Source organism: Haliotis rufescens, unplaced genomic scaffold, assembly GCF_023055435.1.
Source record: "Haliotis rufescens isolate VD_foot unplaced genomic scaffold, xgHalRufe1.0.p SCAF_80, whole genome shotgun sequence".
NCBI classification, from domain to species: domain Eukaryota; kingdom Metazoa; phylum Mollusca; class Gastropoda; order Lepetellida; family Haliotidae; genus Haliotis; species Haliotis rufescens.
The window spans coordinates 523,469-548,280 of NW_025964373.1; the positions used below are offsets into that span (position 1 = coordinate 523,469).

General features: G+C 44.0%; 1 protein-coding gene across 2 annotated transcripts in view; it reads left to right on the top strand.

The window, feature by feature from the left end:
* The window catches only part of LOC124137388, a 42,792-nt gene extending 20,028 nt beyond the window's left edge, over positions 1-22,764 (top strand). For both annotated transcript variants that reach the window (XM_046503663.2, XM_046503662.2), the window contains exons 3-9: positions 7,018-7,142; positions 8,540-8,642; positions 9,198-9,286; positions 10,066-10,123; positions 10,387-10,514; positions 19,596-19,844; positions 21,046-22,764. In XM_046503663.2, coding sequence (XP_046359619.1) covers positions 7,018-7,142; positions 8,540-8,642; positions 9,198-9,286; positions 10,066-10,123; positions 10,387-10,514; positions 19,596-19,844; positions 21,046-21,165 — 872 coding nt within the window. In that variant the 3' untranslated portion in view covers positions 21,166-22,764. The remainder of the gene's footprint in view (positions 1-7,017; positions 7,143-8,539; positions 8,643-9,197; positions 9,287-10,065; positions 10,124-10,386; positions 10,515-19,595; positions 19,845-21,045) is intronic.
* The last annotated feature ends 2,048 nt before the right edge of the window (positions 22,765-24,812 follow it).

The window sequence follows — 24,812 nt, forward strand, 5'->3', positions numbered from 1 at the left end:
CTGATATCCTCATGTACCCTGTTTGAGAACATTAACATCTTAGGGAATACTACATTTCTGATATCCTCATGTGCCCTGTTTGAGAACATGAACATCTAAGGTAATACTACATTTCTGATATCCTCATGTACCCTGTTTGAGAACATTAACATCTTAGGGAATACTACATTTCTGATATCCTCATGTACCCTGTTTGAGAACATTAACATCTTAGGGAATACTACATTTCTGATATCCTCATGTACCCTGTTTGAGAACATTTAAGACGACATGTGCATACTTTGGGAGATGAGTGCATCAATACTTAAATTCATGCTCGTACAGACATCTTAGAATAACACTACAAATCACTATCAATATACCTGTCCAAACACAGGTATCATTCAAAAACAGGGTACTTTACGATATTTCAAATGTGAAAGTTTATAATACCGAATTATTATATAAGAATGAGTGAGTATGGTTTTACGCCGCTCTTAGCAATATTCCAGCAATATCACGACGGGGGACAGAAATGGGCTTCACACATTGTGCCCATGTGAGGAATCGAACCCGGGTCTTGGGCATGACAAGGGAATGCTTTAACTACTAGGCTACCCGACTGTCCCTAATGTATAAGAAACTTGTTGAATAAGTTGGAAGTTTAAGGGAAATGCAAAGGTAATAATCCGTTATATTTCAGATTAGAAAAATACAGTATCAAAATCAAGTCATTGTTTTGAATATGGCTGTGAATGTACACTTGTGTGACTCCCATAGCATCTCCTCAAACCACTACATCGGAGGAAGTACAAGTTTAGGTGTTTTTTTCTGAGAGACTGCTTCCTCCTTATACACCTTAATACAAGTGAGGCGAGAGATGGAGCTGTCATGCCACCGGCAGCAACAGCCTCAGAAATGTGTTTTTTAAGACTAGTCCAGAGGACCCATGTGTTTTTTAAGACTAGTCCAGGGGACCCATGTGTTTTTTAAGACTAGTCCAGGGGACCCATGTGTTTTTTAAGACTAGTCCAGAGGACCCATGTGTTTTTTAAGACTAGTCCAGAGGACCCATGTGTTTTTTAAGACTATTCCAGGGGACCCATGTGTTTTTTAAGACTAGTCCAGAGGACCCATGTGTTTTTTAAGACTAGTCCAGAGGACCCATGTGTTTTTTAAGACTTGTCCAGAGGACCGATGTAAACCTTATTTCAGTTGTCCACAGAGTTTGTAGCTAGTCCTGCTTGAAGGAAACAATAAGTTTTCTCTGTTTACAGTTTCCGGCAGTTTTATTCATTTCCAGATTGTAGCAAAATTGAAGCATTAAGATTTGGTTCAGAATCCTCAAATGCTATTAGTTAATGAGGACGACCAACTTTGGATTTTTACTTGTCTTCAACACAGTCTCCGACTAGCAGACTAGCAGACCAGCATGGATTTGGAAAGGCTGTAGTCTATATGTTATCTGTAGCACCTCAGTGGAGTTGACAGGGTCACTGTGACCTGACCCCGTGACTCCACTGTCAGCTGAGCGAGGTCAGCTGGATATATATGGACTTACAAATCAAGTCTTGGTTTAAAAAAACACCAGATTTTGTCATTGTGTTTTGAGTGTTTTGATAATTCCAGCTCTAAAGCTCAAAACATGCATTCATATAGAATACTTGTATTAAAATCAATAATTGTACAGTGATATCTTATTAATCTGGATGTAGCTTTCTGAGTGAAGTTGTGCCAGAAACCTATGATTGTGGGTTCGAATCCCGGTTCGCCCCGATTATGTTTCTAGGTTTGTCAGCACCATACCCTTGCTCGTGGGTTTCACCGAAGCGGTAAACGTCTGAGACCTGCATCACTTCGAGCTTTCCACCCACATTAATCTGACACACTGTGAAATAACTGGAATACTGTTAAAAGCGGCTTTAAACCAAACTCACTCACTCACTCACTCACTCACTCACTCACTCACTCACTCACTCACTCACTCACTCACTCACTCACTTAGTGAAGTTGTCTAGGATAATACATTATGGGTAAGACAGTTGTGCTGTGGGTTACACATAGACAATCCCGTTCACACTGTCCTGGAGGGAATATTTTCCACACTGACAAAGTTTCAGTGTATACATCATGTACATGTGATACCCAGTGGAAGTCTTAAAAAAAATGCAACAAAACTTAAAGTTAATGTCTGTTTAATAATTGAAACTCAAATTTACACCATATTTAAATTAACCCATGATTTCGGAAACTTACCACGATTTGTCCTTATTTGCCAATGTTTTATTCCTTATTTGCCAATGTGTTAGTCCTTATTTGCCAGTGTTTTAGTCCTTATTTGCCAGTGTTTTAGTCCTTATTTGACAATGTTTTAGTCCTATATGACTATGTTTTAGTCCTTATTTGACTATGTTTTAGTCCTTATTTGACAATGGTTTAGTCCTCATTTGACTATGAAAAACCCTTATTTTGTTTTATTAAAGTCCTCTTTTGACTTGATAAATACTACAATTGTGCCCCGATTTGACACTGTCGGAGGCAGCCACCAGCAACGTGGCAGCTCTCTACCAAAGCATGTCCATAAAGTGACAAGCCTAGGGACAGAGTTCCCCTCCACACACCTGCTCTCCTGGCCAGAACACTACACCTTAAAATGTGGTGCGTTCACGCGAATGTTTTTTAATGATTTGGCATCCTTCTGTTCAATATGTATATCTATATGTATGTTTGACTTAACTAGCACCAATCCTTTCCAAACTTTTTAATAAAAATATTTTTAGATTTGATGCACCGTTTTAATAACAGAAATTTACCCTGCCAGAGACATGTTTCTTCACTGAATTAATTATACTACTTAAAATAGTGAAGGACCCTTTGACTCTTTCAAATTAATACAGTTAATGGCTGACAGGGTAATTATTGTGTAAATATGAAAGAACCAGGTTGTCCTTAACTTCACTGGATTGTCTGGTCCAGACTCGATTATTTACAGACTGCCATCATATTGCTGGAATATTGCTGAGTGCAGCGTTAAACAACAAACAATAATATTTATAACTAAGCTTTACAGCCTCTTCCACTTTTTGGGTTCTGTTGTCAGTGACATACACTTCTACAAACTTTTATTACTACTTTATTAACATACCTGGGAAATGTTTATTTCCAATTTGGGAGTTTTTAATTGACATTTTTTTGTCTTGACACCAAATATCAGCCTCTGGTCATGTTTACATAAACCCGTGCATGTAGGTGGAAGTTATTGACTTGACACATGATGACATTACCATACACATGACTGTCACTTCTCCCTATACAGGTATTTGTCTTCACACTTGTTCATGTGTTTGTGTGGCTGTTGTTTCACTGATGACGTACATTGCAATGTGATTAACACTCACTCGCAGTGGAAGATAACATTGTGAGTGACGGCAGTATAACCAGTGATATTGACCTGTTGTCATGGCAACTTACTCTCAGCATCTCCATATATAGTAACATCATGACAATCTATTGCCTGTGTAACCTTGTCTCCTCTATGTGGTACTTGTTTGGTTGACTATATGTAGACAAGTTAATGTTGTATGTCAGTATATGGCAACATATGTTTAACATGTCATAAAATATTCTGGATATGGTATCACATGTTTTTAATGAAGAGGAAATGATTTTTATATGAATTCATTACCTTAGTCATTCAGTTGATGTCATGTTAACAGTTGGTGTCATGTTAACAGTTGATGTCGTGTTAACAGTTGATGCCGTGTTAACAGTTGATGCCGTGTTAACAGTTGATGTCATGTTAACAGTTGATGTTGTGTTAACAGTTGATGTCATGTTAACAGTTGATGTCATGTTAACAGTTGATGTCGTGTTAACAGGTGGGCTTTATTTTATAAACAACATTAAGTACAAAGATGTTTTTGATCCAGATTATTTCAAATTTAAATGTTTAAAACTATATTCCACGACAGTGTTAAATGTACTGCTTCAAGACAACTGTGGGTTTTGATTGGTAGGAAACTTGACAAGGATATTCTTCAGGGCTGATATATACTACTCAAAAGAAGTTAAAGAACACCTGATTCTTTTATATTTCTATAGTTAATATACATCATTGAACCGTGGAAGTCGCTTTGTGGGGTCTCGGTGGTAATGGTTTGGTCAAAATTGGTTATATGTTTAAAGTTCTTATTTTCTGAACTTCAGAAGTTTTTAAAAAGGATTTATAACTTTACTAAGTATTCATTGGACATGCAATTTGATGAAATTAAAGTTATCTTTGTAAGTCTGAAGCAGTTATTATAGCCTGACTTGGGATGTTTGTCATCATATTTTGAATTTGTCTGGACACTAGAGCCGGACGTCCATGTTGTTTGTCACAGTCCCTGTGTGGGTGGGTGTTGACAGGTTGTGCTTCACTCTACTTGTCATACTCCACAGGGAGTCTGGTTTACAGGTGTTGTCAATATGAAATGTAGTGACACTTCCCGGTCTAATTGACCTAGACAACCTTGTGAGTATTATTATTGTAAAAAGTGTTCGAAATTATGGGGGGTCCTTGAAATTGGCTAGTATTTGTAGTGTTTACTGTCCGAGTTATGACAACGACACCATTACTTTCAGGCTGAATTTTGAATATACAACCTATGAATATATACTATTGTTTGTCCTGGCTAATTTAATAAATGATGTAATGAATAGTTGATTAAAAGAACAGTGAGTTATTGAACATGCTGCAATGAGGGCTGATCTGTTGAATCCTATCTAGCATTGTTTATCTGGGTGGCATTGTTGACATTCAAATCTAATTGTAACCATGGTAACATGGGGCTAGAAACAAGGTCATAGCTGAATATTATTGAAGTCATTTGGAAATAGTGGTTATCTAAGATGGCGGTCGTGTCATAATCTGTGCTATTTCTAAAGGCGTGATCAAAAGGATTAAGAAATAATGGGTAATGATGAAAGTATTACACGCGCATGTGTGTCATACTGATTTTACGAAACTCGTGTAAGAATTCATGTATTACCCTCGCCCTCACTCCAATGATAATCTCTGTCTATGAAGCTCCACCTACAACAAAAACATATGTTTATGAAATCTGTTATTCCATTATTCTTGTTGATATCCTTTGACAAACAGTTTATTGTGATACATACTTGGAAAAGTTTATCACTGGCAGATATGTTATAACAATTTCTACGAGTTAGACCCTGATGTTTACCAGAAAAATCAGTATCCCAAAAGCCACCATTTTGTAATGTAACAATTCCTAAAAAAACAGAATGGATAAAATAAGTTTCCTGTGCACGCTTAGAAATACCATCATTTATTGGCCAAACATTTGATATTCTGAGGGGCATCCGGGATTTCTTTGGAAAAAAAATAAGTTCCTGTAAATGCCAAAAACAAAATTGTCCTCAGGTTTTGCAGACATTAATCCATTGTTTCCTTGACGTGCGGGATGTTCTGAAACGTTTGTCTTTCAAGGAGTCTCCTATGGTGCTTCAATGCGCTGAGCAAAGTTATGTCCCTTGGGTACACCAGGAACCTATGATCATGGGTACGAATCTAAATTTGCCCTGATTATGTTTCCAGGTTTGTCAGAACTAAACCCGTGCTCGTGGTTTTCACCGAAGTGGTAAACATCACTTCGGGCTTTCCTCCCACATCAAGCTGACACACCGGGATATAAACGGGATCCAAAGGGCATACCGGTACTTAGACATCGTGATATAAACGGGATCCAAAGGGCATACCAGTACATAGACATCGGGATATAAACGGGATCCAAAGGGCATACCTGTACTTAGACATCGTGATATAAACGGGATCCAAAGGGCATACCGGTACTTAGACATCGGGATATAAACGGGATCCAAAGGGCATACCGGTACTTAGACATCGGGATATAAATGGGATCCAAAGGGCATACCGGTACTTAGACATCGGGATATAAATGGGATCCAAAGGGCATACCAGTACATAGACATCGGGATATAAACGGGATCCAAAGGGCATACCTGTACTTAGACATCGTGATATAAACGGGATCCAAAGGGCATACCGGTACTTAGACATCGGGATATAAACGGGATCCAAAGGGCATACTGGTACTTAGACATCGGGATATAAATGGGATCCAAAGGGCATACCGGTACTTAGACATCGGGATATAAATGGGATCCAAAGGGCATACTGGTACTTAGACATCGGGATATAAACGGGATCCAAAGGGCATACCGGTACTTAGACACCGGGATATAAACGGGATCCAAAGGGCATACCGGAACTTAGACACCGGTACTTAGACATCGGTACTTAGACACCAGTACTTAGACATCGGGATATAAACGGGATCCAAAGGGCATACCTGTACTTAGACATCGTGATATAAACAGGATCCAAAGGGCATACCGGTACTTAGACACCGGGATATAAACGGGATCCAAAGGGCATACCGGTACTTAGACACCGGGATATAAACGGGATCCAAAGGGCATACTGGTACTTAGACATCGGGATATAAACGGGATCCAAAGGGCATACCGGTACTTAGACACCGGTACATAGACATCGGTACTTAGACATCGGTACTGAGACACCGGTACTTAGACATCGGTACTTAGACACCGGTACTTAGACATCGGTACTTAGACACCGGTACTGAGACACCGGTACTGAGACACCGGTACTGAGACATCGGTACTTAGACACCGGTACTTAGACACCGGTACTTAGACACTGGTACTTAGACATCGGTACTTAGACACCGGTACTTAGGCACCGGTACTTAGACACCGGTACTTAGACATCGGTACTTAGACACCGGTACTTAGACATCGGTACTTAGACATCGGTACTTAGACACCGGTACTGAGACACCGGTACTGAGACATCGGTACTTAGACACCGGTACTTAGACACCGGTACTTAGACACCGGTACTTAGACATCGGTACTTAGACACCGGTACTTAGACATCAGGATGAGGGCCCTGTGGCACAAACACTCACTGCTGTTTCTTGATTGTTTCAGTGAGTATAGCAGAGGTGGAGAGACTGTGGAAGAGGTTTCAGCAGCTGGGATGTACTGTCGATGGGATACTGACAGAGGACAAGCTGAGGGCACCACAGCTACAGTCAGATGCCTTCATCAGGAATGTAAGGGCCAGTGACTTTCTATTAGTGTGTGTTGATTTTAAAAATGTAAATGAAAAAACTGGTTGCAGTCATAGTAAAACATAATATCAGTGTTTGCAAAAATCTTTGAGTCTATCTTTATTTGCTATGAAATTGAACTTGTCCTTTTCTCCCAATTTTACTCCCAGTGTATGTGCCATTATAAACTTAGTATTCAAGACGGAAATCAGTTTTACTTGACTCACACTTCAAACTAGCGGCAAAAGTCGCAGGTGTATGTGAAACTTACATGCCTTACCTCACTGTATTGAACATTTGATCACAAATTTTCAGATTTATGAAAAAAATAAATTCTCATACATGTTATTTGTTACCTCCTGTTATGTCAGCCATAAAGCCATCATGGCTATTGACTAAAAATAGATTCAAAGGCATTGATAGTGATAAAACCCTTTTCAACCAACAATAAAGGTGTCGCAACTCAAAACCAGGCTGTAACCAGCGTGCCACAGTTGTTGCGTGCACAGGTGGCACAGTTGTCTAAGGTACTGCAATTCACTGTGCAGATTTGCCTCCCTTGGGCACGCCAGAAACCTATGATTGTGGGTTTGAATCACGGTTCGCCCCGATTATGGTTCTAGGTTTGTCAGCACCATACCCGGGCTCGTGGGTTTCACCGAAGTGGTAAACGTCTGAGACCTGCATCACTTCGGGCTATCCTCCCACATAAAGCTGACACATCATGATATAACTGGAATACTATTCAAGGGGCATTAATCCAAACTCACTCACTCACTCCTAGCAAAATACTGGTTTTGGGTGGTATTAGTCACATGACACCTAGACGCAACAACAAAATGACTGCAACTGTTGTTTAGATACCAAACAACGGTCTATAGAAACTCTGAACATTTCATGCACTTTTTGTCATTTTGTTGCCCTACTTGACACAGGGTGGTGGTGCAGGCTTGTGGTTAAAGCTGAACTCACACCAACCCTCGGTTTAATTCCCCTCATGTGTGAAGCATATGTTTTGTGTCTCCAGACAGGATATTGCTGGAAATGGTTAAAAGCGGAATTACTCGTAGCTCATTCAGTCAGTGATTGAAACAGTTAATCTATGTAAACTACAAAAGTATGTACCCTTTATCACCTTCTGAGTTTTTGTTACCTTGAATAAGGGGTGTGTGGAAGAGATTTTTGATAAAAATGCTGATAGTTAAACCAAACAAATTACAACTTACCAAGTCTCCGAGTTAGACCAGCCGATCCATTTACAGGCTGCTGAGGCTTGAATATTACTGAGTGAGGTGTTTAAAAACAAACAATCTGAAGCCTAAATATTTCTGAGTGAGGTGTTTAACAACAAACAATCGGAAACTTCGTCATAGGTTATGATCGTTTCTGTCCCATGTCAGATCCTGAAACAGTTCAAAGCTGGGGATGGAACAATTTCATTCGAGACTTTTCTCCGAGCGCTGAAGTGGGCAGAGATGCAGGATAATCGCACCAAGGCCAGAGGTGAGTGACATCATGCTGCCACTGTCATAGCACTGTTGTTGACGATATTTGAGTCACATGCATGGTTTACATGAATATATGTTTGTAATGCGACATTTATCTAAATGACTTGATATATCATTACTGTTGACAATCAGACTGTGAATCCCTTCACGTGTCATTGTTAAATATACCAATCTAAGCACTTCAAAGTACAGACACCATGTCAGTAAAACATACTGACAGACATAACAAATTTATTTTTGGTCCCAGCCATTTGCTGTATATATGCTTATAACGAACTACGGTTATAACAAACTAAAATTTGTGGTCACTCTGGGTTCGTTATAACGAAGTCATGCCATGATTAACTATGAAAGAATCAGGTGTTCTTTAACTTCTTTTGAGTACTATATATTCTGTGTTCCTTAAAAGGATTGTAATATCAAGTATAAATAATAACTCTATGGCGATAATATTTCTCACATACGATCATTTATTTTGACTACCGGTAGTATCTTGTCAAACTTCCTGATCTGATGATTGTGATGTGTACTATCTGAATTCTTGTTACAGCAATCTACAGCCTGCTCAACAATGGCAAGCCTCTCAACAAGGATATTTTGTCTCGCATCATGAGACGAGTTTATCCCGAAGATAGCTCAGTAAGGTGCTTCTCGGATTGTATAGACAGTTACAGTCATACAACCTTCCCGAGGCAAGCGTGTCCACTAACCTTTTTATCAAAGCCTAGTTTCTACCCTTGCCACATCAAGGCCATTTTTCTTGGTAGATCAAGAATCCAATCAGATCGTTGTTCTTATCTTGTATAGCTTCACAAAGATGGCAACTACCATAGGCGATGACCGAGTCAGTCAGATAACAAAAAATAATTCACGATTTCATCCCTGACATAGGCAATCGTTCTGGGGTTTAAAGATGAAAAGTACATATTCGTGTCAAGAAAGACAGGCAGCAGTAAATCACTCTCATACAAAGGTGTAGCAGTCGTGGATGTTGATGTTGTGAAACATTCTCTGATTGGACTATTGATATGAGCTGTCCAATCACATTTAGCACAGGAAAGTGGGCTTGATGTGGCCAGAGTGAAAACAAGACTTCAATATAAATGCTAGTGGACGCTCTTGCCTCGGGAAGATGCAGTCATAGTTGAAGGTGGAATCTGTTATTCAGTGGATAACTGTGCTGTGCTCATATCTTGCTCTTCTCAGGAAAATAAGGGAAATGTTCTAAAAAAGCTTGAAAACACCTTTAATGTAACAATACCTTGAAAACACCTTTAATGTAACAATACCTTGAAAACACCTTTAATGTAACAATACCTTGAAAACACCTTCATGTAACAATACCTTGAAAACACCTTAAACTAAGTTGATAGCATTAAGTGTTTTGTTAAACTTCATTGTGAATGTCTGGCTTGCAGGATGATATACAGAGAGTGAGCAGCATGTTTTTCAAACAAATGGATCCACAAGGAAGAGGTACAATTTTTTCTGAAATAATTTGAGTGTTTTAGTAACGACAGAATGAAAACAACTCAAAGTTGTGTACTACACTAAACATTCTTACTCTTACAACATTTACATATCTGTTAATATGTCATTTCTTTACTCGACCAAGGGGAGATAATTTGGGGTTTTGGCAGAGTTGTGTCCCTTATGCTATCATTGCATGCATGCAATAGTTTCCCATTTCCTCAACCCAGTGGTGAATAGAGATGCATTATGTCGTGGTCTGTTTCCAGGGATGATCAACGAGGACCAGTTTGTGGAGGGGGTGATGAAGCTGCCCCCGTCGATGCTGGAAACCGTCCTCGCCTTCAACATCCTGCCCCAGGACATGAGGGAGAGGGTCCACAGAAATCTGCCAGAGGTGGGATCAGAGCATTGTTATTAGTGTTTGGTAGGGCTGGGACGGGTAACTCGGGTACTCGGGTTGGGTGGTTCCTGAGTAGGACCCGGATACCCACAGGACTACCCGGACTCGTGGTTAGTCACGTGATATAGTGTTTAATGACAAAAATTATCTAGAGTGAGTGAGTGAGTATGGTTGTATGCAACAGCAGAAATGAAGGGAAATGTAACAGAATGTACACTATCCTGCCACCTCACTGAAGCTCACCTGGACATGTATTCAACAAATGCAACCATTTGAGGAGTAAGTGAATGGGTATGGTTTTAGGCAACTTTTAGCAATATTCCAGCAATATCACGGGGGGGAAACCAGAAATGGGCTTCACACATTGTACCCATGTCGGGAATCAAACCCGGGTCTTCGGCGTGACGAGTGAACACTTTAACCACTAGGCTACCCGACTGCCCCTTAAATTATCTAGAACTTCCACGGTTACACTACAAGTGACTAATGTTCAAATTTCTTTCTGACTATGCATGCATTTCTTCTGACTCTATATGTTTGAATAGAGGTAAAACATCAGTTAACTTCAGTGTATGCATGACCAGATCGTTTTATGAGAGTATCTAATTACATTTTGGTAGGGCAACAGTCAAACTATTCCCAATCAGACATTTGTACTTATCTCTTGAGACCAACAGCGAGTATCTGGGTAGGGTCAGGTAATAGTGGGGAGGGAACCCGGGGTAGTAAATTTGGACTCGTGTTTGGCAATAAAAAAGTGATGTCGTTATTTTGTAAGAATGTAGACCACCGGCCATTCACAGCATACAATTTGTCCACCAACTGTCACAGTAATAACATGGGTGTACACAGCATACAATTTGTCCACCAACTGTCACAGTAATAACATGGGTGTACACAGCATACAATTTGTCCACCAAATGTCACAGTAATAACATGGGTGTACACAGCATACAATTTGTCCACCAACTGTCACAGTAATAACATGGGTGCACAGAACAAGTTTATGACTTAAAAAATTAAAAGAATTGGTTCTCAGGCAGTGAAAATATAGTGCAGGCTGGCGGTTTGTTGTTTTTTGCTTGTTCAAACTTGTATGTAACGAAATATACATTTGTGTACTATCAACCTGGGAAAGGGCCTTCCTACATAATCAAGCACATAAAGTCCTGTTGCCGCCATGACCATACCACGAGATGCGCAGTAAAGCCGTGTGCTGTATTGGTTTGCAATGTTTTTAAGTATTAGGATTTTTTTGATTTTTTTTTAAAAATAAAAATAAAATGTGTGGCAGGCTTGATGATGATGCAGGCGGTGCCTGATAACCAGGACTACCACTATTATTTTTTTTAGCCTAGGAAATACAGCACACCGCTGATCTGAGTACCACATGCAGCTGGAATATTCATACATATATATCATACTATAGTAATCACATACAGCTAGAGTATTCATACATATATATCATACTATAGTAATCACATACAGCTAGAGTATTCATACATATATATCATACTATAGTAATCAAAGATGTTACCAATATTTGTTATTGTTGACAGAGAACAAGGTCAGGACGATGCAGTGTTTCATAACCTAATAATTGTAGTCACCTCTACATGCCTGCTTCCTATTATTGTTAAAATAAACCTAAATGTTTCCATGTGTTAGCTATGTGTAGAGATTCTGAGGCTGTGCATATGCCTCCATGGGGCTTCCGATGAGACAAGGTGAAGAGCTGACGATGGACAGGTGACATGGCGATTGTGTGTCGTCATGACCAGTCACTGGTTTGCCTGGCCCAGACTTGACGACCTGCAGCCCTCTGTGATGTAGCTGGAATACTGCTGACTGTCCTCACATGGTGTGGAGAGGTCCCAGCTTGGTGGGGAGAGGTCCCAGTTTGGTGGGGAGAGGTCCCAGCTGTTGATACGAATGGTACTACAGACATGGAACCAGGACAGAGTATGTGTGGTATCACATTTGAAACTAACATTATTTGTGACCCACCCGGAGAAAAGGGACCTTATGGTTGCTAGGATACAGTTGTGCTGTGATGTCATAAACTTACTTCAGTGAAGATCACCATGTGTGTGGACTGTACAAAAACATCTTATTTTTCTCTCGTTAGTTCATAATATAATAGAAACATTATTTCAAAACCTTTCAGCATACATATCTACTTTCAATTCATCAGACATTATGTGTAAAAACTGCAATTATTGCATTAACAGTTATGAGTCAATAAATGGGTTTTAATTTTTTAACTTATCCTGCATTACTCCGTATTGCATTTACTGCTGTCTTTGACAGAGAGACGAGCTGTGTGGGATCCAGCTGCTGAAGAAAGTTGTTTCCATCTGTCCAGGAAGCAGCGCCCCCTCCCACACAGTCGGCATGTGACCCGGAAGACATGACGTCATGTCAAAACACATAACTGCTTTGTCAACCACATGGATCGGACGTGAACTGTATCCCTCAGTGGAATTATTAAAGCTTTCTTGGTCCTGACTTTCTTTCGTTTACTACGACAAAAGTCTGCTGTATTACCTTTGCCTTCATTATATTGTTAATTGGTAACGTTTCTCGCTCGGGTTGTGACTCTCGTCACGTTTTTTCCGAGCGTATTGTTGTTTCCTGCCATTTTGGTTTACCGCCATTTTTTCCCGCCCTGTTGCGATTCACTACGTGTCCACGTACTTTCGTGTTTTGTGTCTTGAATTCGCTCTATGGTTGGAGTTTTACATTAAGTTTAATGATTGTTTTTGGCGTGTTTGAAGCGTAATTGTTTGCTCTTATTAACTTTGTAACAAGAATAAGTTATGTTGAGTTACATTATGTTTCACGTTGTGTGTTTACGCATCGTTATGTTTTTGCTTCAATTCCAGTATGTCTCGCTGCTCTCGCTGCCGCGGGAATAATTCTGGACGGGACCCCCACCCCTGCTGCCTGGACTGTACAACCCCGTGTACCCTCACAGAGCGTTGCAGTTATTGTAGTCCCCTGTCGCCAGTCTCCTTCACCGCCTACCTAAGAGTGTCTCGGAAACGATTCACCCAGGGTGTGCGTCGACTCTCCAACATGCCATCCAACGTAGAGTCTGCCTCCCATGGCACGACATCCGACCGTACACAGTCTCCTATACCACCCTTACCGTCGCCTGCTTCGACATCATCGTCTGCAGCATCGCCCGTTTCGGGTTTCCTGTCACCTCTACCATCTACGTCGACAACTCCGGCGCCTCTTGGCCCGGCGCCTCCGATGTACCCGGCGCCTCTGATGTATCCGGCGCCTCTTGGTCCGGCGCCTCTGATGTATCCGGCAACTCCGGCGCCTCTTGGTCCGGCGCCTCCGATGTATCCGGCGCCTCTTGGTCCGGCGCCTCCGATGTATCCGGCGCCTCTTGGTCCGGGGCCTCTGATGTCTTCGATGTATACGGCGCCTCTGACTACTTCGGCGCCTTTGACTTATGCTGCGCCTCCTACTTATGGACATGCCCTTCCGTCATCGTTCATGGATCCATCTTGGATGCAAGCTTGGATGCAGTCATTGTTTGCGCAAGCTCAACCCACCTCAGCGGCGCCGACGGTGCCTCCTGCGACGCCGGCGACCCTGACGGCCCCGACTACTGTTACTTCGATTCCTGCGGCCCCCTCCACATCGGGTGCTTCTCGGTCTCGAACATTGTACACCTCGTCGCCTCCGACTGTTTCTCGGCACTTGTCCAAGTCTGCTCGTTCCCGTCGTCGCTCTCGTAGTCGTCCACCCGTACATAGACGACGACGTCGTTCCTCCTCCTCGGAAGGATCATTTCGCCCCAATTATGACCCTCCATCCCCCGAGATTGATACACACTTGGGCCTTTCACAGAGCTGATTGGTTGGCGGACCGTCTGGCCTCCGTCGCTCCCTCCCCGGGCTCCGATGTGGAGAAAAGTTGACGATCTGGTCTAATCCGACTTCTCTACCACCCGACCCAATGCTCACTGACCTGGTTACGGCGTTGGACGAGGACTTCGCTAAGTTGTCCCTCACGCCGTCGTTCAAGGCTCCTCATTTCCGGCGGGAAGATTTCCCCGTCCACTCCTTCGACATAGCCAACGGTGCACATATCCTTGACGAGGACTTACATCGAATGACCGGGTCTTCCCAGTCCGTCACCATACGTATGCCGGACTCCCGACTCGCTTTCGTGGAAACAGAACTGCGCCGTACTTTGAAGCCACTATCTACACTTGCCTCATCTGCCAGAGCCATTGACCAGGATCTCGATGAATCCAATCCTAACAGGATTGACCACTTGCGCACGGTTATGACATTCCAACTTCGCCAGATCAATCACATGCGCAATCACCTGAGAGCTGCGCTTGCGGAGATCACCACTACTCGACGGTTGGGTTACTTGACTTCCACGGACTGGGATTCCGAATTCAAGCGTTCCTTACTACGACAACCTTGGTTGGGTCCTACCCTTTTTAATGGTGCTATCTCCGCTACCCACACCCGAGTCTCCAGCTTCGCCAGGGATGAAACTGCTCTCAGAGCCTTGGAGCATGTCACACACCAATCAGCGGCCAAGTCCTCCAAAGGCAACTATAAACCACGCCGTTCCTCCCTCAAGGTCGTCTCCTAACATACCTCGCCCTTTCGTGGGACAGGGCGTGGTAGTGGTAGATCCCGTGGCACTTACCAGCCCCGAAGGGATCGTCGCCCCGGCAAGGGTGCCGATTCCACCTCAAAGCGTTGACCGGCGGGACCTCAACGACTGGGACCTCCCACCCCCAGCCGTTCCGGTCACCGACACACCTGTGGGTGGGAGACTAGGCCGGTTTTGGAGAAACTGGTCCATACTGGAGGACCCTTTCGTCACCAACGTCCTCCGTCAGGGGTACCAGCTCCCATTGTCTGCGCTGCCTCCTCTGACGTCTACTCCGTCAACAGCCGCTTATTCACCCCACCAGCTTCGGCCCCTTCATGACAGCATCGTTTCCCTACTGCAGAAGGAGGCCATAGAGATCGTACACGACCCGGCTCGACACCCAGGATTTTACTCTCCGGTGTTTCTGGTGCCCAAGAAGGGGACCACCAACTGGCGCATGATACACAATCTCTCCACTTTCAACCGGCACTACCTGGAACGTCCTCCCTACTTCCGAATGACGACGTTGCGACTGCTCAGGACGAGAATCTCAGCTGGCGATTCCCTGATCAGCCTCGACATCCAGGACGCCTATCTTCATGTACCCATCCACCCCAACGACCGGCGCTTCCTCAGGTTCTTTTTCAATGGTACCCATTACCAGTAGGCGGTCCTACCATTTGGAATTTCAACGGCCCCGTGGCTTTTCACACGGATCACCCGCCCGGTCGCCGCCTACCTACACTTGAGGAACATCAACTTCGATCCATACATCGCTGATTGTCTCCTCAACAATTTTACCCTGCGGCTCTTCAATCAGTTGGGTTGGATCGTCAATCAGACGAAGTCGGAGCTGACCCCATCGTTCCGTCTGCAGTTTATCGGGGGCCTGTTTCTCACGGATCAGGACCTCCTTCAAGTCCCCAGAGACAGGTGGTTGAAAATCCTCGCTCATCTCTTCCCTGCCCTTCAACAGGCTCGAACTCTCCGCCAATGGCAGGTTCTATTGGGTCTCCTCACGTCGGCTCAAGACCTGTCTGCCAGAGGTCGCCTCCAACTCCGTCCAATTCAACGGTTTCTCGCACCCTTTATCCGGCAGCAGGATCCGGAGTCCCTCATCGTCCTCCCGGTCCACCTCCACCCCTTCCTCCAATGGTGGACGGTGGAATCGAACGTCTGCGGCGGCGTCTCCTTGACCGCGCTACAGCCCTCCCTCCACCTGTTCGTCGACGCATCCAAACAGGGTTGGGGGGCTCATCTGGGGACTCAAACAGTTGCAGGGCTGTGGTCCGGAGATCGACTCCACTGGCACAGCAACAATCTCAAACTCGAAGCTCTAATACTGGCCGTCTCCCACTGGCAGAGCATTCTCCGTCACGCCCAGTTGACCATCTCCACGGACAACATCACTGTGGTGTGGTGTCTGAGGAATCAGGGTACTCTCCACTCTCAGTCCCTGCTCAACCAGACCTTCCGATTCTTCGACCTGGTGGACCGCTTAGACTTGCAATTCCTTGTTCAGCACATTCCAGGTTGCAAGAATGTTCTGGCAGACGCTCTGTCCAGGCCGGACAAGGTGGCTCCCACCGAATGGCGACTCCACCCAGAGATCTTCACAGTCCTTTGTCAAACGATCGCCACTCCAAACATCGATCTGTTCACCACGTCTCAGAACTGCCAGCTGCCGACTTACATCTCGCCGGTCCCGGATCCGGCCGCTGTAGCAGTCGACGCCTTCAGTGTTCCCTGGGAGGGATTAAGCGCGTACGCTTTTCCGCCTCCGGTTCTCCTTCCCAGGGTTCTTCAAAAGATCCAGGCCACTCGACACTTGACACTGATTTTGGTCGCGCCTTGGTGGACGGCCAGAAGTTGGTTTGTCGACCTCCAAAACGTCGCCAGAGACAACCCTCTAGAACTGCCAGCGTGGTCCAACCTGCTGCTCCACCCACACAGTCGGTTGCCCCACCCAAGTCCCGCTCGGTTTCATCTGCACGCCTGGCACATCTGCAAAAAGCCCTAGGAGCCAAGGGCTATTCGACTAGAGCAGCCAAGGCTATTGCTTTCACCCATCGTCCATCTACACGGGGACTATATGATGATAAATGGTCCTCGTTCCAGGCGTTCTGCTCTGACAAGCATCAGGATCCGATGACGGCATCACCGCAGTTCCTGGCTGAGTTTCTCCTGTACTTGCGCAGCACGCGTCGATTAAAAGGCTCTACCATCTCCACGTACCTGGTCACCATTAACTCCGTCCTTGCCATCCCGGACGACCGGAGAATGACGAAAATTCCCGAACTCCAGGCTATGCTGCGCTCGTTTCGTCTTGACGACCAAAAAGCCAAGTTCAGACCGCCCGCGTGGGATCTGAATGTGGTCTTAAAGGCTCTTCGGGAGGCTCCCTTCGAACCACTCCATACGTCTTCCTTTTACGACTTAACGAAGAAGACGGTGTTTCTACTGGCCTTGGCTACGGCCGCCCAGGTTAGTGAGCTCCACGCCCTCGACGTCTCTCGGGTCCGGTTCGAACGCGGGACTCATGGAGCAGTTCATCTTGGGCTGTGCTGGGACTTCATCGCAAAGAATCAACTCCCCGGACAGCCTGATAGATCCTTCACCATCCCTCCACTTTCGTCGATTGTGGGTGCCGACGACGTGGAGGAGCTTTTATTATGCCCAGTTAGGGCCCTGAAGGTTTTCCTGCAACGATCTAAAGCCTGCCGTAAGTCTAGGAAATGCCTTTTCCTACCGGTCTCCCCTTCGTCGCTGTCGGAGGTCAGCCGGAATACTATCTCCCTGTGGCTCCAGGCGGTCATCCTCCAAGCTTATAAAGTCGCCGGATTGGACCCCCCCAAGGCTAACAACCCCCACGAGATTCGGGCGGTCGCGTCTACCATGGCTCTGCACAGTAACTGTTCCCTCAAATCGATCATGGAAGGCTGTTTTTGGCGATCCGACACCGTTTTCGCCAACCACTACCTCCGTGATGTAGCCTTGGAAGATGTCGCTGGCGTTCATAGCTTTGGTCCCCTGGTGGTAGCTCAACAGGTCACCAACCCCCGACGCCACTGATTCTCCGTTACCCTGAGCGGGGCCCGTAGAACTCTCTGGTGTTTATCACCCCAGATTAGAGGGCTCTACTGCGTTCCGCATTCGCTCTTAGGTCAGTGCTAGTTTTGGCATTTCCGCCTCATACTATTTCTGTCACCTATTTCGGGTTCCCTCTTTTGCATCGACTCTCGTTTCCTTTGACAGGAATGGTCGCTGGTGTTCCGGTCATCTCTTGTCCATGCGGTGCGATTTCATCGGACCTTTGTCGAGGGTTTTTCTTCTGGCTCACATCTGAAGGTATGCCCACCGGCCGTGCCGTCTGATAAAGATGCAATACGGAGTAATGAAGGATAAGTTAAAAAATTTAGTAAAATCTAAATATTTTTTACATTTGTATACTTATCCTGCATTACAGGTCTAAGTGCCCCCCCTGCGCTCCGCTTCCTCCCCACGAAGTTTCCGATGTTATGTTAAAGCAGTTATGTGTTTTGACATGACGTCATGTCTTCCGGGTCACGTGCCGACTGGCCGCCTCCGTGGTCTTGTGGTAGAGCGTCCGCCCGGAGAGCGGAAGGTCCGGGGTTCGATCCCCGGCCGCGTCATACCAAAAGACGTTAAAAGATGGTACTTGTTGTTACCCTGTCTGGCGCTCGACATTAAGGGTCTAAAACAAGGACTGGTCGGCTCGGAGTCAGTATACTGTGTCTGAGTGGGGTATTCATGTTAAACTGCGGCATGGTATCTCAGTGAGCTAGCACTATAAATCGGCATCAGTCCGGACTAGTACAAGCAGCCACAGACACACACGTGCATGCACGTCGCTATATAAGTGCAATAATCTTGGACGCGACGTTAAACCCAATTTCACCTCACCTCACGTGCCGACTGTGTGGGAGGGGGCGCTGCTTCCTGGACAGATGGAAACAACTTTCTTCAGCAGCTGGATCTCACACAGCTCGTCTCTCTGTCAAAGACAGCAGTAAATGCAATACGGAGTAATGCAGGATAAGTATACAAATGTAAAAAATATTTAGATTTTACTAAAATGTTTGATGTCATGTATCTCTGTAATAAACATGAGATGAAGCTTGTATTTGTGTGTGCCAACAATACTGGAGTTTGAAATATGATGAAAAGTCGCACGCACGCACGCACGCACACACGCACACACAGGCACACGCACACGCACATGCACACACACACACACACACACACACACACACAGAGTTTTATCTTTAGTGATTGAAATACTCCTGTGGAAAGTAAAATGAATTAGTCATACCACCCCACCTCCCCACAGACGCCAAAACACATCCAAACCTTTGTTTTATATTAATTGTTTCCCAACGTCACAAGGATTGTGAGGTGAATGTGTTTTCTGTTGTACAGTTCAGCAGTCGCGATGTAAGTCGGCAAGCTGGCTTCACCCCTGGCAACCCGCCCCCAACATATCGACCAACCACCATCAGTCCTCAAGGTCGTATGACAGTGAGGCAGGTGCCGTCCGATGCCATCTTAAGGGAAATTGCGGAGAAGATTCACAGGCGAGACTGGGACTTGCTGGCCAATAGACTCGGTTTCCTCACGGAGGACATCGACGGCTTCAGAGAAGTGTATGCAGACAACTCTCAGTTGCAGGTGATTGTTTGTGTTGTCGTGTTGTTAATGTATGCAACTGGTCATCTGTCTGTGGGTGGACGAATACATGATATCAGCTGGGAATTAGTTGGGGATTATCTTATAATACATTTTGGGCAATTGCAGAAATATTGTTTTATATTGTTTGTTTGTTTGTTTAATGCCGCACTCACCAATATTCCAGCGATATGACGGCAATCTGTAAATAATCGAGTCTGGACCAGACAATCCAGTGATTGACATCATGAGCATTGATCAACACAATTAGGATACGATGACATGCATCAGACAAGTCAGCGAGCCAGACCACCTGATCCCGTTAGTCGCCTCTTACGACAAGCATAGTCACCTTTTACGGCAAGCATGGGTTGCTGAAGACCTATTCTACCCCGGATCTTCACAGGTCTATTGTTTTATGAGGCCAAGGTATAATGTGAGACAACTGAAAATATACAACTTGACCACCACATCAGTCTGGTGTGAGAGTTCTTGAGCATTCAGTGGAAACTTGTTTGATGCAGTGGAAATGGAAGATATAATTAGGACATAAACATAGTGTGTTTTCAATGCAGAGCTAGGTTACCTGTAGATTTAACCATTTAACAATTGTAGCCGTTCAAAGGTTGCTCATTGTGATGCAAAAGATATGACGTAACAGTCGTATATAGAAAAGCGCCATACAGCAAGCTCTCTGTTCTCAAAACTTTAAGTACACTCCCTTTGTTATTTTCTGTCATGACTTCTGTACAAAATGTATTGCCACAGGTCCTTTGAATGTTCTAGTAGTGACAACTTTGCATTTTGTTGCCTATAATTGTAAATATAATTATTTATATATGCCTACCAACAATTACTGTACTGTAATTAAGAAGTAGTATGCGAAAAATATTAGCTTAGGGCTGAAGTTGCCATCAAACCATCTGTTTCAATGACGGGGGTGTATTGTGATTTTATACCTCTGATTGACCAATCAAAATCGAGTATTTTTCAAATTCATGGTAGGCTATGTATTCCTCATCCTTGGTGGTGGGTGGGTATTGTGTTCCTGTTTTTAGATGTGTTCCTGTTTTATATAAGAACATTAACCCTTAAAGTGGTGTTTCATTCTGTGGCCAGATGAACAGTTTTGATACAAACTTGACTTGGCAGTGTTTACTTAATTGTCAAAGTGCCCCTTCAAGTGTGTTTTTCTTGTGGCCAGGTGTTCACGATGTTGAAGGACTGGAAGATGAGGGAGGGTATGAATGCTCGGGCGGACCTACTGGAGACCGCTCTGAGAGAGGCCAACATGGTCGACGCCTCTCTCATCCTGTCTCCCTGATGTCTCATCCCGACAGATGCATGTTTGGGACATTTTAATTTCTTACTCATACATGTACTTTTAGGTGCTGTCACATTGGCTGAAAGGCAATCAGGGAGATCAATATACTTTGAAATTTTAGTTGCTGTTCTATCATGCCTGAAAGTTTGGCTTCCCTGCACGGCAGCTTCGTCCACCATCCGCAGTCCATCACATCGGCGGATCCAGAGGGGGTCCAGGAGTTCTGAACCCCCCCACCCCTGTTTGAAAACCATTGTAGTATGTTGTAGGTAGTAAAATTGACTGAGAGAGATTTTTTATATTTTGGACCCCACCCTTTAATCAACTCTGGATCCACCCTTGCATCAACTGCTGTGTGTCGAATGGTCCATGAACAATCCTGTGTACAGCTGGGCAGATGAATCTGAAGTTTAGCATGCTTCTTCTTACCAGTGGTGACACCAACCTATGTTTCAGATCATTGACAGAATGTTTCAGATGAAGTTATTTATATTTTTAATTTAAGAAATGTTTAGAATCTATGCATGTTATTAAATATTGCGTCTATATGAAGCTGAAACTTGGATTGCCTCTGCCTACTTATGTCGATTGCTTTCATTTGTGACTAGACTCATTATTTGTGCATTTGACTATAGAAGTGGTTAAAGTGTTGTCTTGTGATGCAAATGTTCAGGTTTTGATTACCACACGTGTACAATGTTTGAACCGTACACTTGGTGTCCCCGGCCATGACATTGGCTGAATAGCAGCGAAAAGGTGTTAAACCAAACTCACTCACTCACACTAAATCAGACATAATGCAGTACTGACTTTTCCCTTCACTTTGGCCGCTGTCCTCTTCTTTAACAACTCTGCCACCCCACTGCCTAAAGGAGCTGTCAAATATTCATAAATGCTGAACAAAATATAGCATTTTGCTTTTTGGAATTTGCAAAATAATATAATAAAAACATCCATGCCAGAGAATAACCAGTCTTGATTATCTGCCGAAACAGGTTCCACTGGGCAAAATAGCAGTGTTATATGAAGGGATCACTGAAAATCAGTGATGACACCAGGTGTTCATGAAAAGTGTTAACATGTCCTGCCCTACAAATGTGTCATTCAACACTTTAATTGATACTAGACCTCAGAATACTACTTCCTCAGGGGCAGTCGGGTAGCCTTGTGGTTAAAGCGTTCGCTCGTCACGCCGAAGACCTGAGTTCATTTCCTGACATGGGTACAATGTGTGAAGCCCATTTCTGGGGTTCCCCGCCGTGATATTGCTGGAATATTGCTAAAAGCTGCGTAAAACCATACTCACTCACTCACTAACTCCTCAAATGGTTGGATTTGTTGAATACATGTCCAGGTGAGCTTCAGTGAGGTGGCAGGATAGTGTACATTCTGTTACATTTCCCTTCATTTCTGCTGTATATATGTCTGACGTGATGCGTTCTGTTTACACCAGTTGAGGCAAGTCAGCTGAGATACTTGAAACACAGACCACAGAGTGATTCTTCTTTTCTATTTATTCATGTTCCGTCCAGACAGTATTTCTATACATTCCATCTAACTGTTTCCAGTGATTGCCAAAATAAAGACTATAAATTTGAACCTGTGTTTTGTAAAGCATCACCATCACCATGACACATTTACTTCACCAGTGACTGGAGCAGTGAGGTAAAGATACTAGGCCATTTATGTTGGGCATATTCCCATACCACACAGGGGCATGCTCAAAGCGCTATTATTACCCCAGTCACTGGATCAGTGTGCACTCAGCAATCATTCTCAGCTCCCTGGGGAGTATACAACCCAAGCTGCCTGTCAAGCACCAGAAGGTTAACAACCTCATCCTACCGGGTACCCATTCACTGCTGGGTGAACAGATGCACATTTCGAACAAAGTCACTTGCCCAAGGAGACGCCACATGTTACATGTGCTTCAGTGTGGGGCAGGACCCAAGCCCTAGAAACTCTCAGGAGCCAAGCTGCCGAAACATGGTCACCCATCCAAGGACTCTCCGTGACCGGCGTTGCTTAACTTCACCTGATTTGTGACCTGAGCGCTATTGGCCAAGTGGTTAATGCGTTCACTCATTATGTCGAAGGTATGGTTTCAATTCTCTACATAGGCACAATGTGTGAAGTCCATTTCTGGTGTTCCCCATAAAAAAATATGGCTAAAAGCGGAGTTAAACCAAACTCTCTCTAATTTGCCTTGCGTTTTATGCTCAGAGGGGGTGGCTCATGGACCAGTCGGGAGGTATTATTAATCTTTTAGATCTTCCCCTTGAGTATATTATCCGAGTATCCTTGGTGCTACAAGTCGGAGATCCACTTGTTAAAAGCATTGTCTTTTTTACACTCGATGGAGCCTGGGGAACAAGGAACATGGAGTAACACACACACACACACACACACACACACACACACACACACACAAGCATTCATGTTTGTTTTATTACTGTATATATAAAACGAAATGTGGATGCTTTTTGTAAATCTGCTGCGCCATCAATGGATGGCACTCGGAGACATCGTGCGTCACACAGCTGCAACAAGTGTCTGAAGCAGTCCTAAAATACTCATCACCATCACATCATCGGCAGGAGTTGTTTAATGAATATTTCGTCTACATTTCGTTAACTGATACATGCGTTATTAATAATGCTTGACAAAAAATCTCAGCCGAGTTTTGAAGCATTTACCTGAGCATGAAGGAAATTGTTTCTCATCTTTATAATCTGAGAATCTTTGACCTCAGGGTTTTTTGACGAATGTCCACCATCTTACATCTCCTGATACATCATGAATATGTAATCTCCGCCATCACGCAATACAGGATTCACAAGTCAGGTATAGATACATTACAAACACATCGGTAACTGGTGGGAAATGTGATGGAACTGTGTGACTGTTGTTTGATGCCGCAGACAAATATAATACACATATGTCACAGCGGCCAGTACGGCAGTAGAAAGGACATCGTGACACACAGACAGACCACTCCGTGTCAGGAGTTCACCCGATGCCAAGTATCGTCCTCACGACAGACAGTCACTGTGGTTACCGGAGACCAATTCCACCTGGAATCCACATGGGAGTAAAGTGGAAGAACATTCCAGAAATGTCTACCATTGACAGTAATTCGATTTGCCGGGCAACATAGAATGTCCAAGAGGGTTGCATGCACGGATATGAAAAAAACGCCAGTGGCGACTCCGAGGCAGAACAGCCCCACTATCCAATATTTTAAAAACAAGGCTCGCTCAATGGCTGTGTCATTGTGTCCCCGAAGCCATCTTGGCTGTCAACCATTGGTTTTCCTGCTCCATACTCACTTATTTGCATAAATCAATGATAAAAGTGTACTGTATTCAAAAATGTTAACAGTGGGCATATACCTGAAGAAGTGAAACGTATCTATACTTTTTAGGGACTCCTAACAAGTACCTGTAGTGTGTAAGAGGACATCCTGAGAAAATATCGTATCTTGATGGAATTGACAAAGACTTGTCATGTCTTATAGGGCTCAGTCACACATTCAGGATTTCTACTGCCGTCCTTGATAGGACCATTCCCGATTAAAATTTGTCAAAAGTCTGATCAAGATCCTGTGATTCGTGGCGGGAAATTCACAAATTTGAAAAAACATTTAT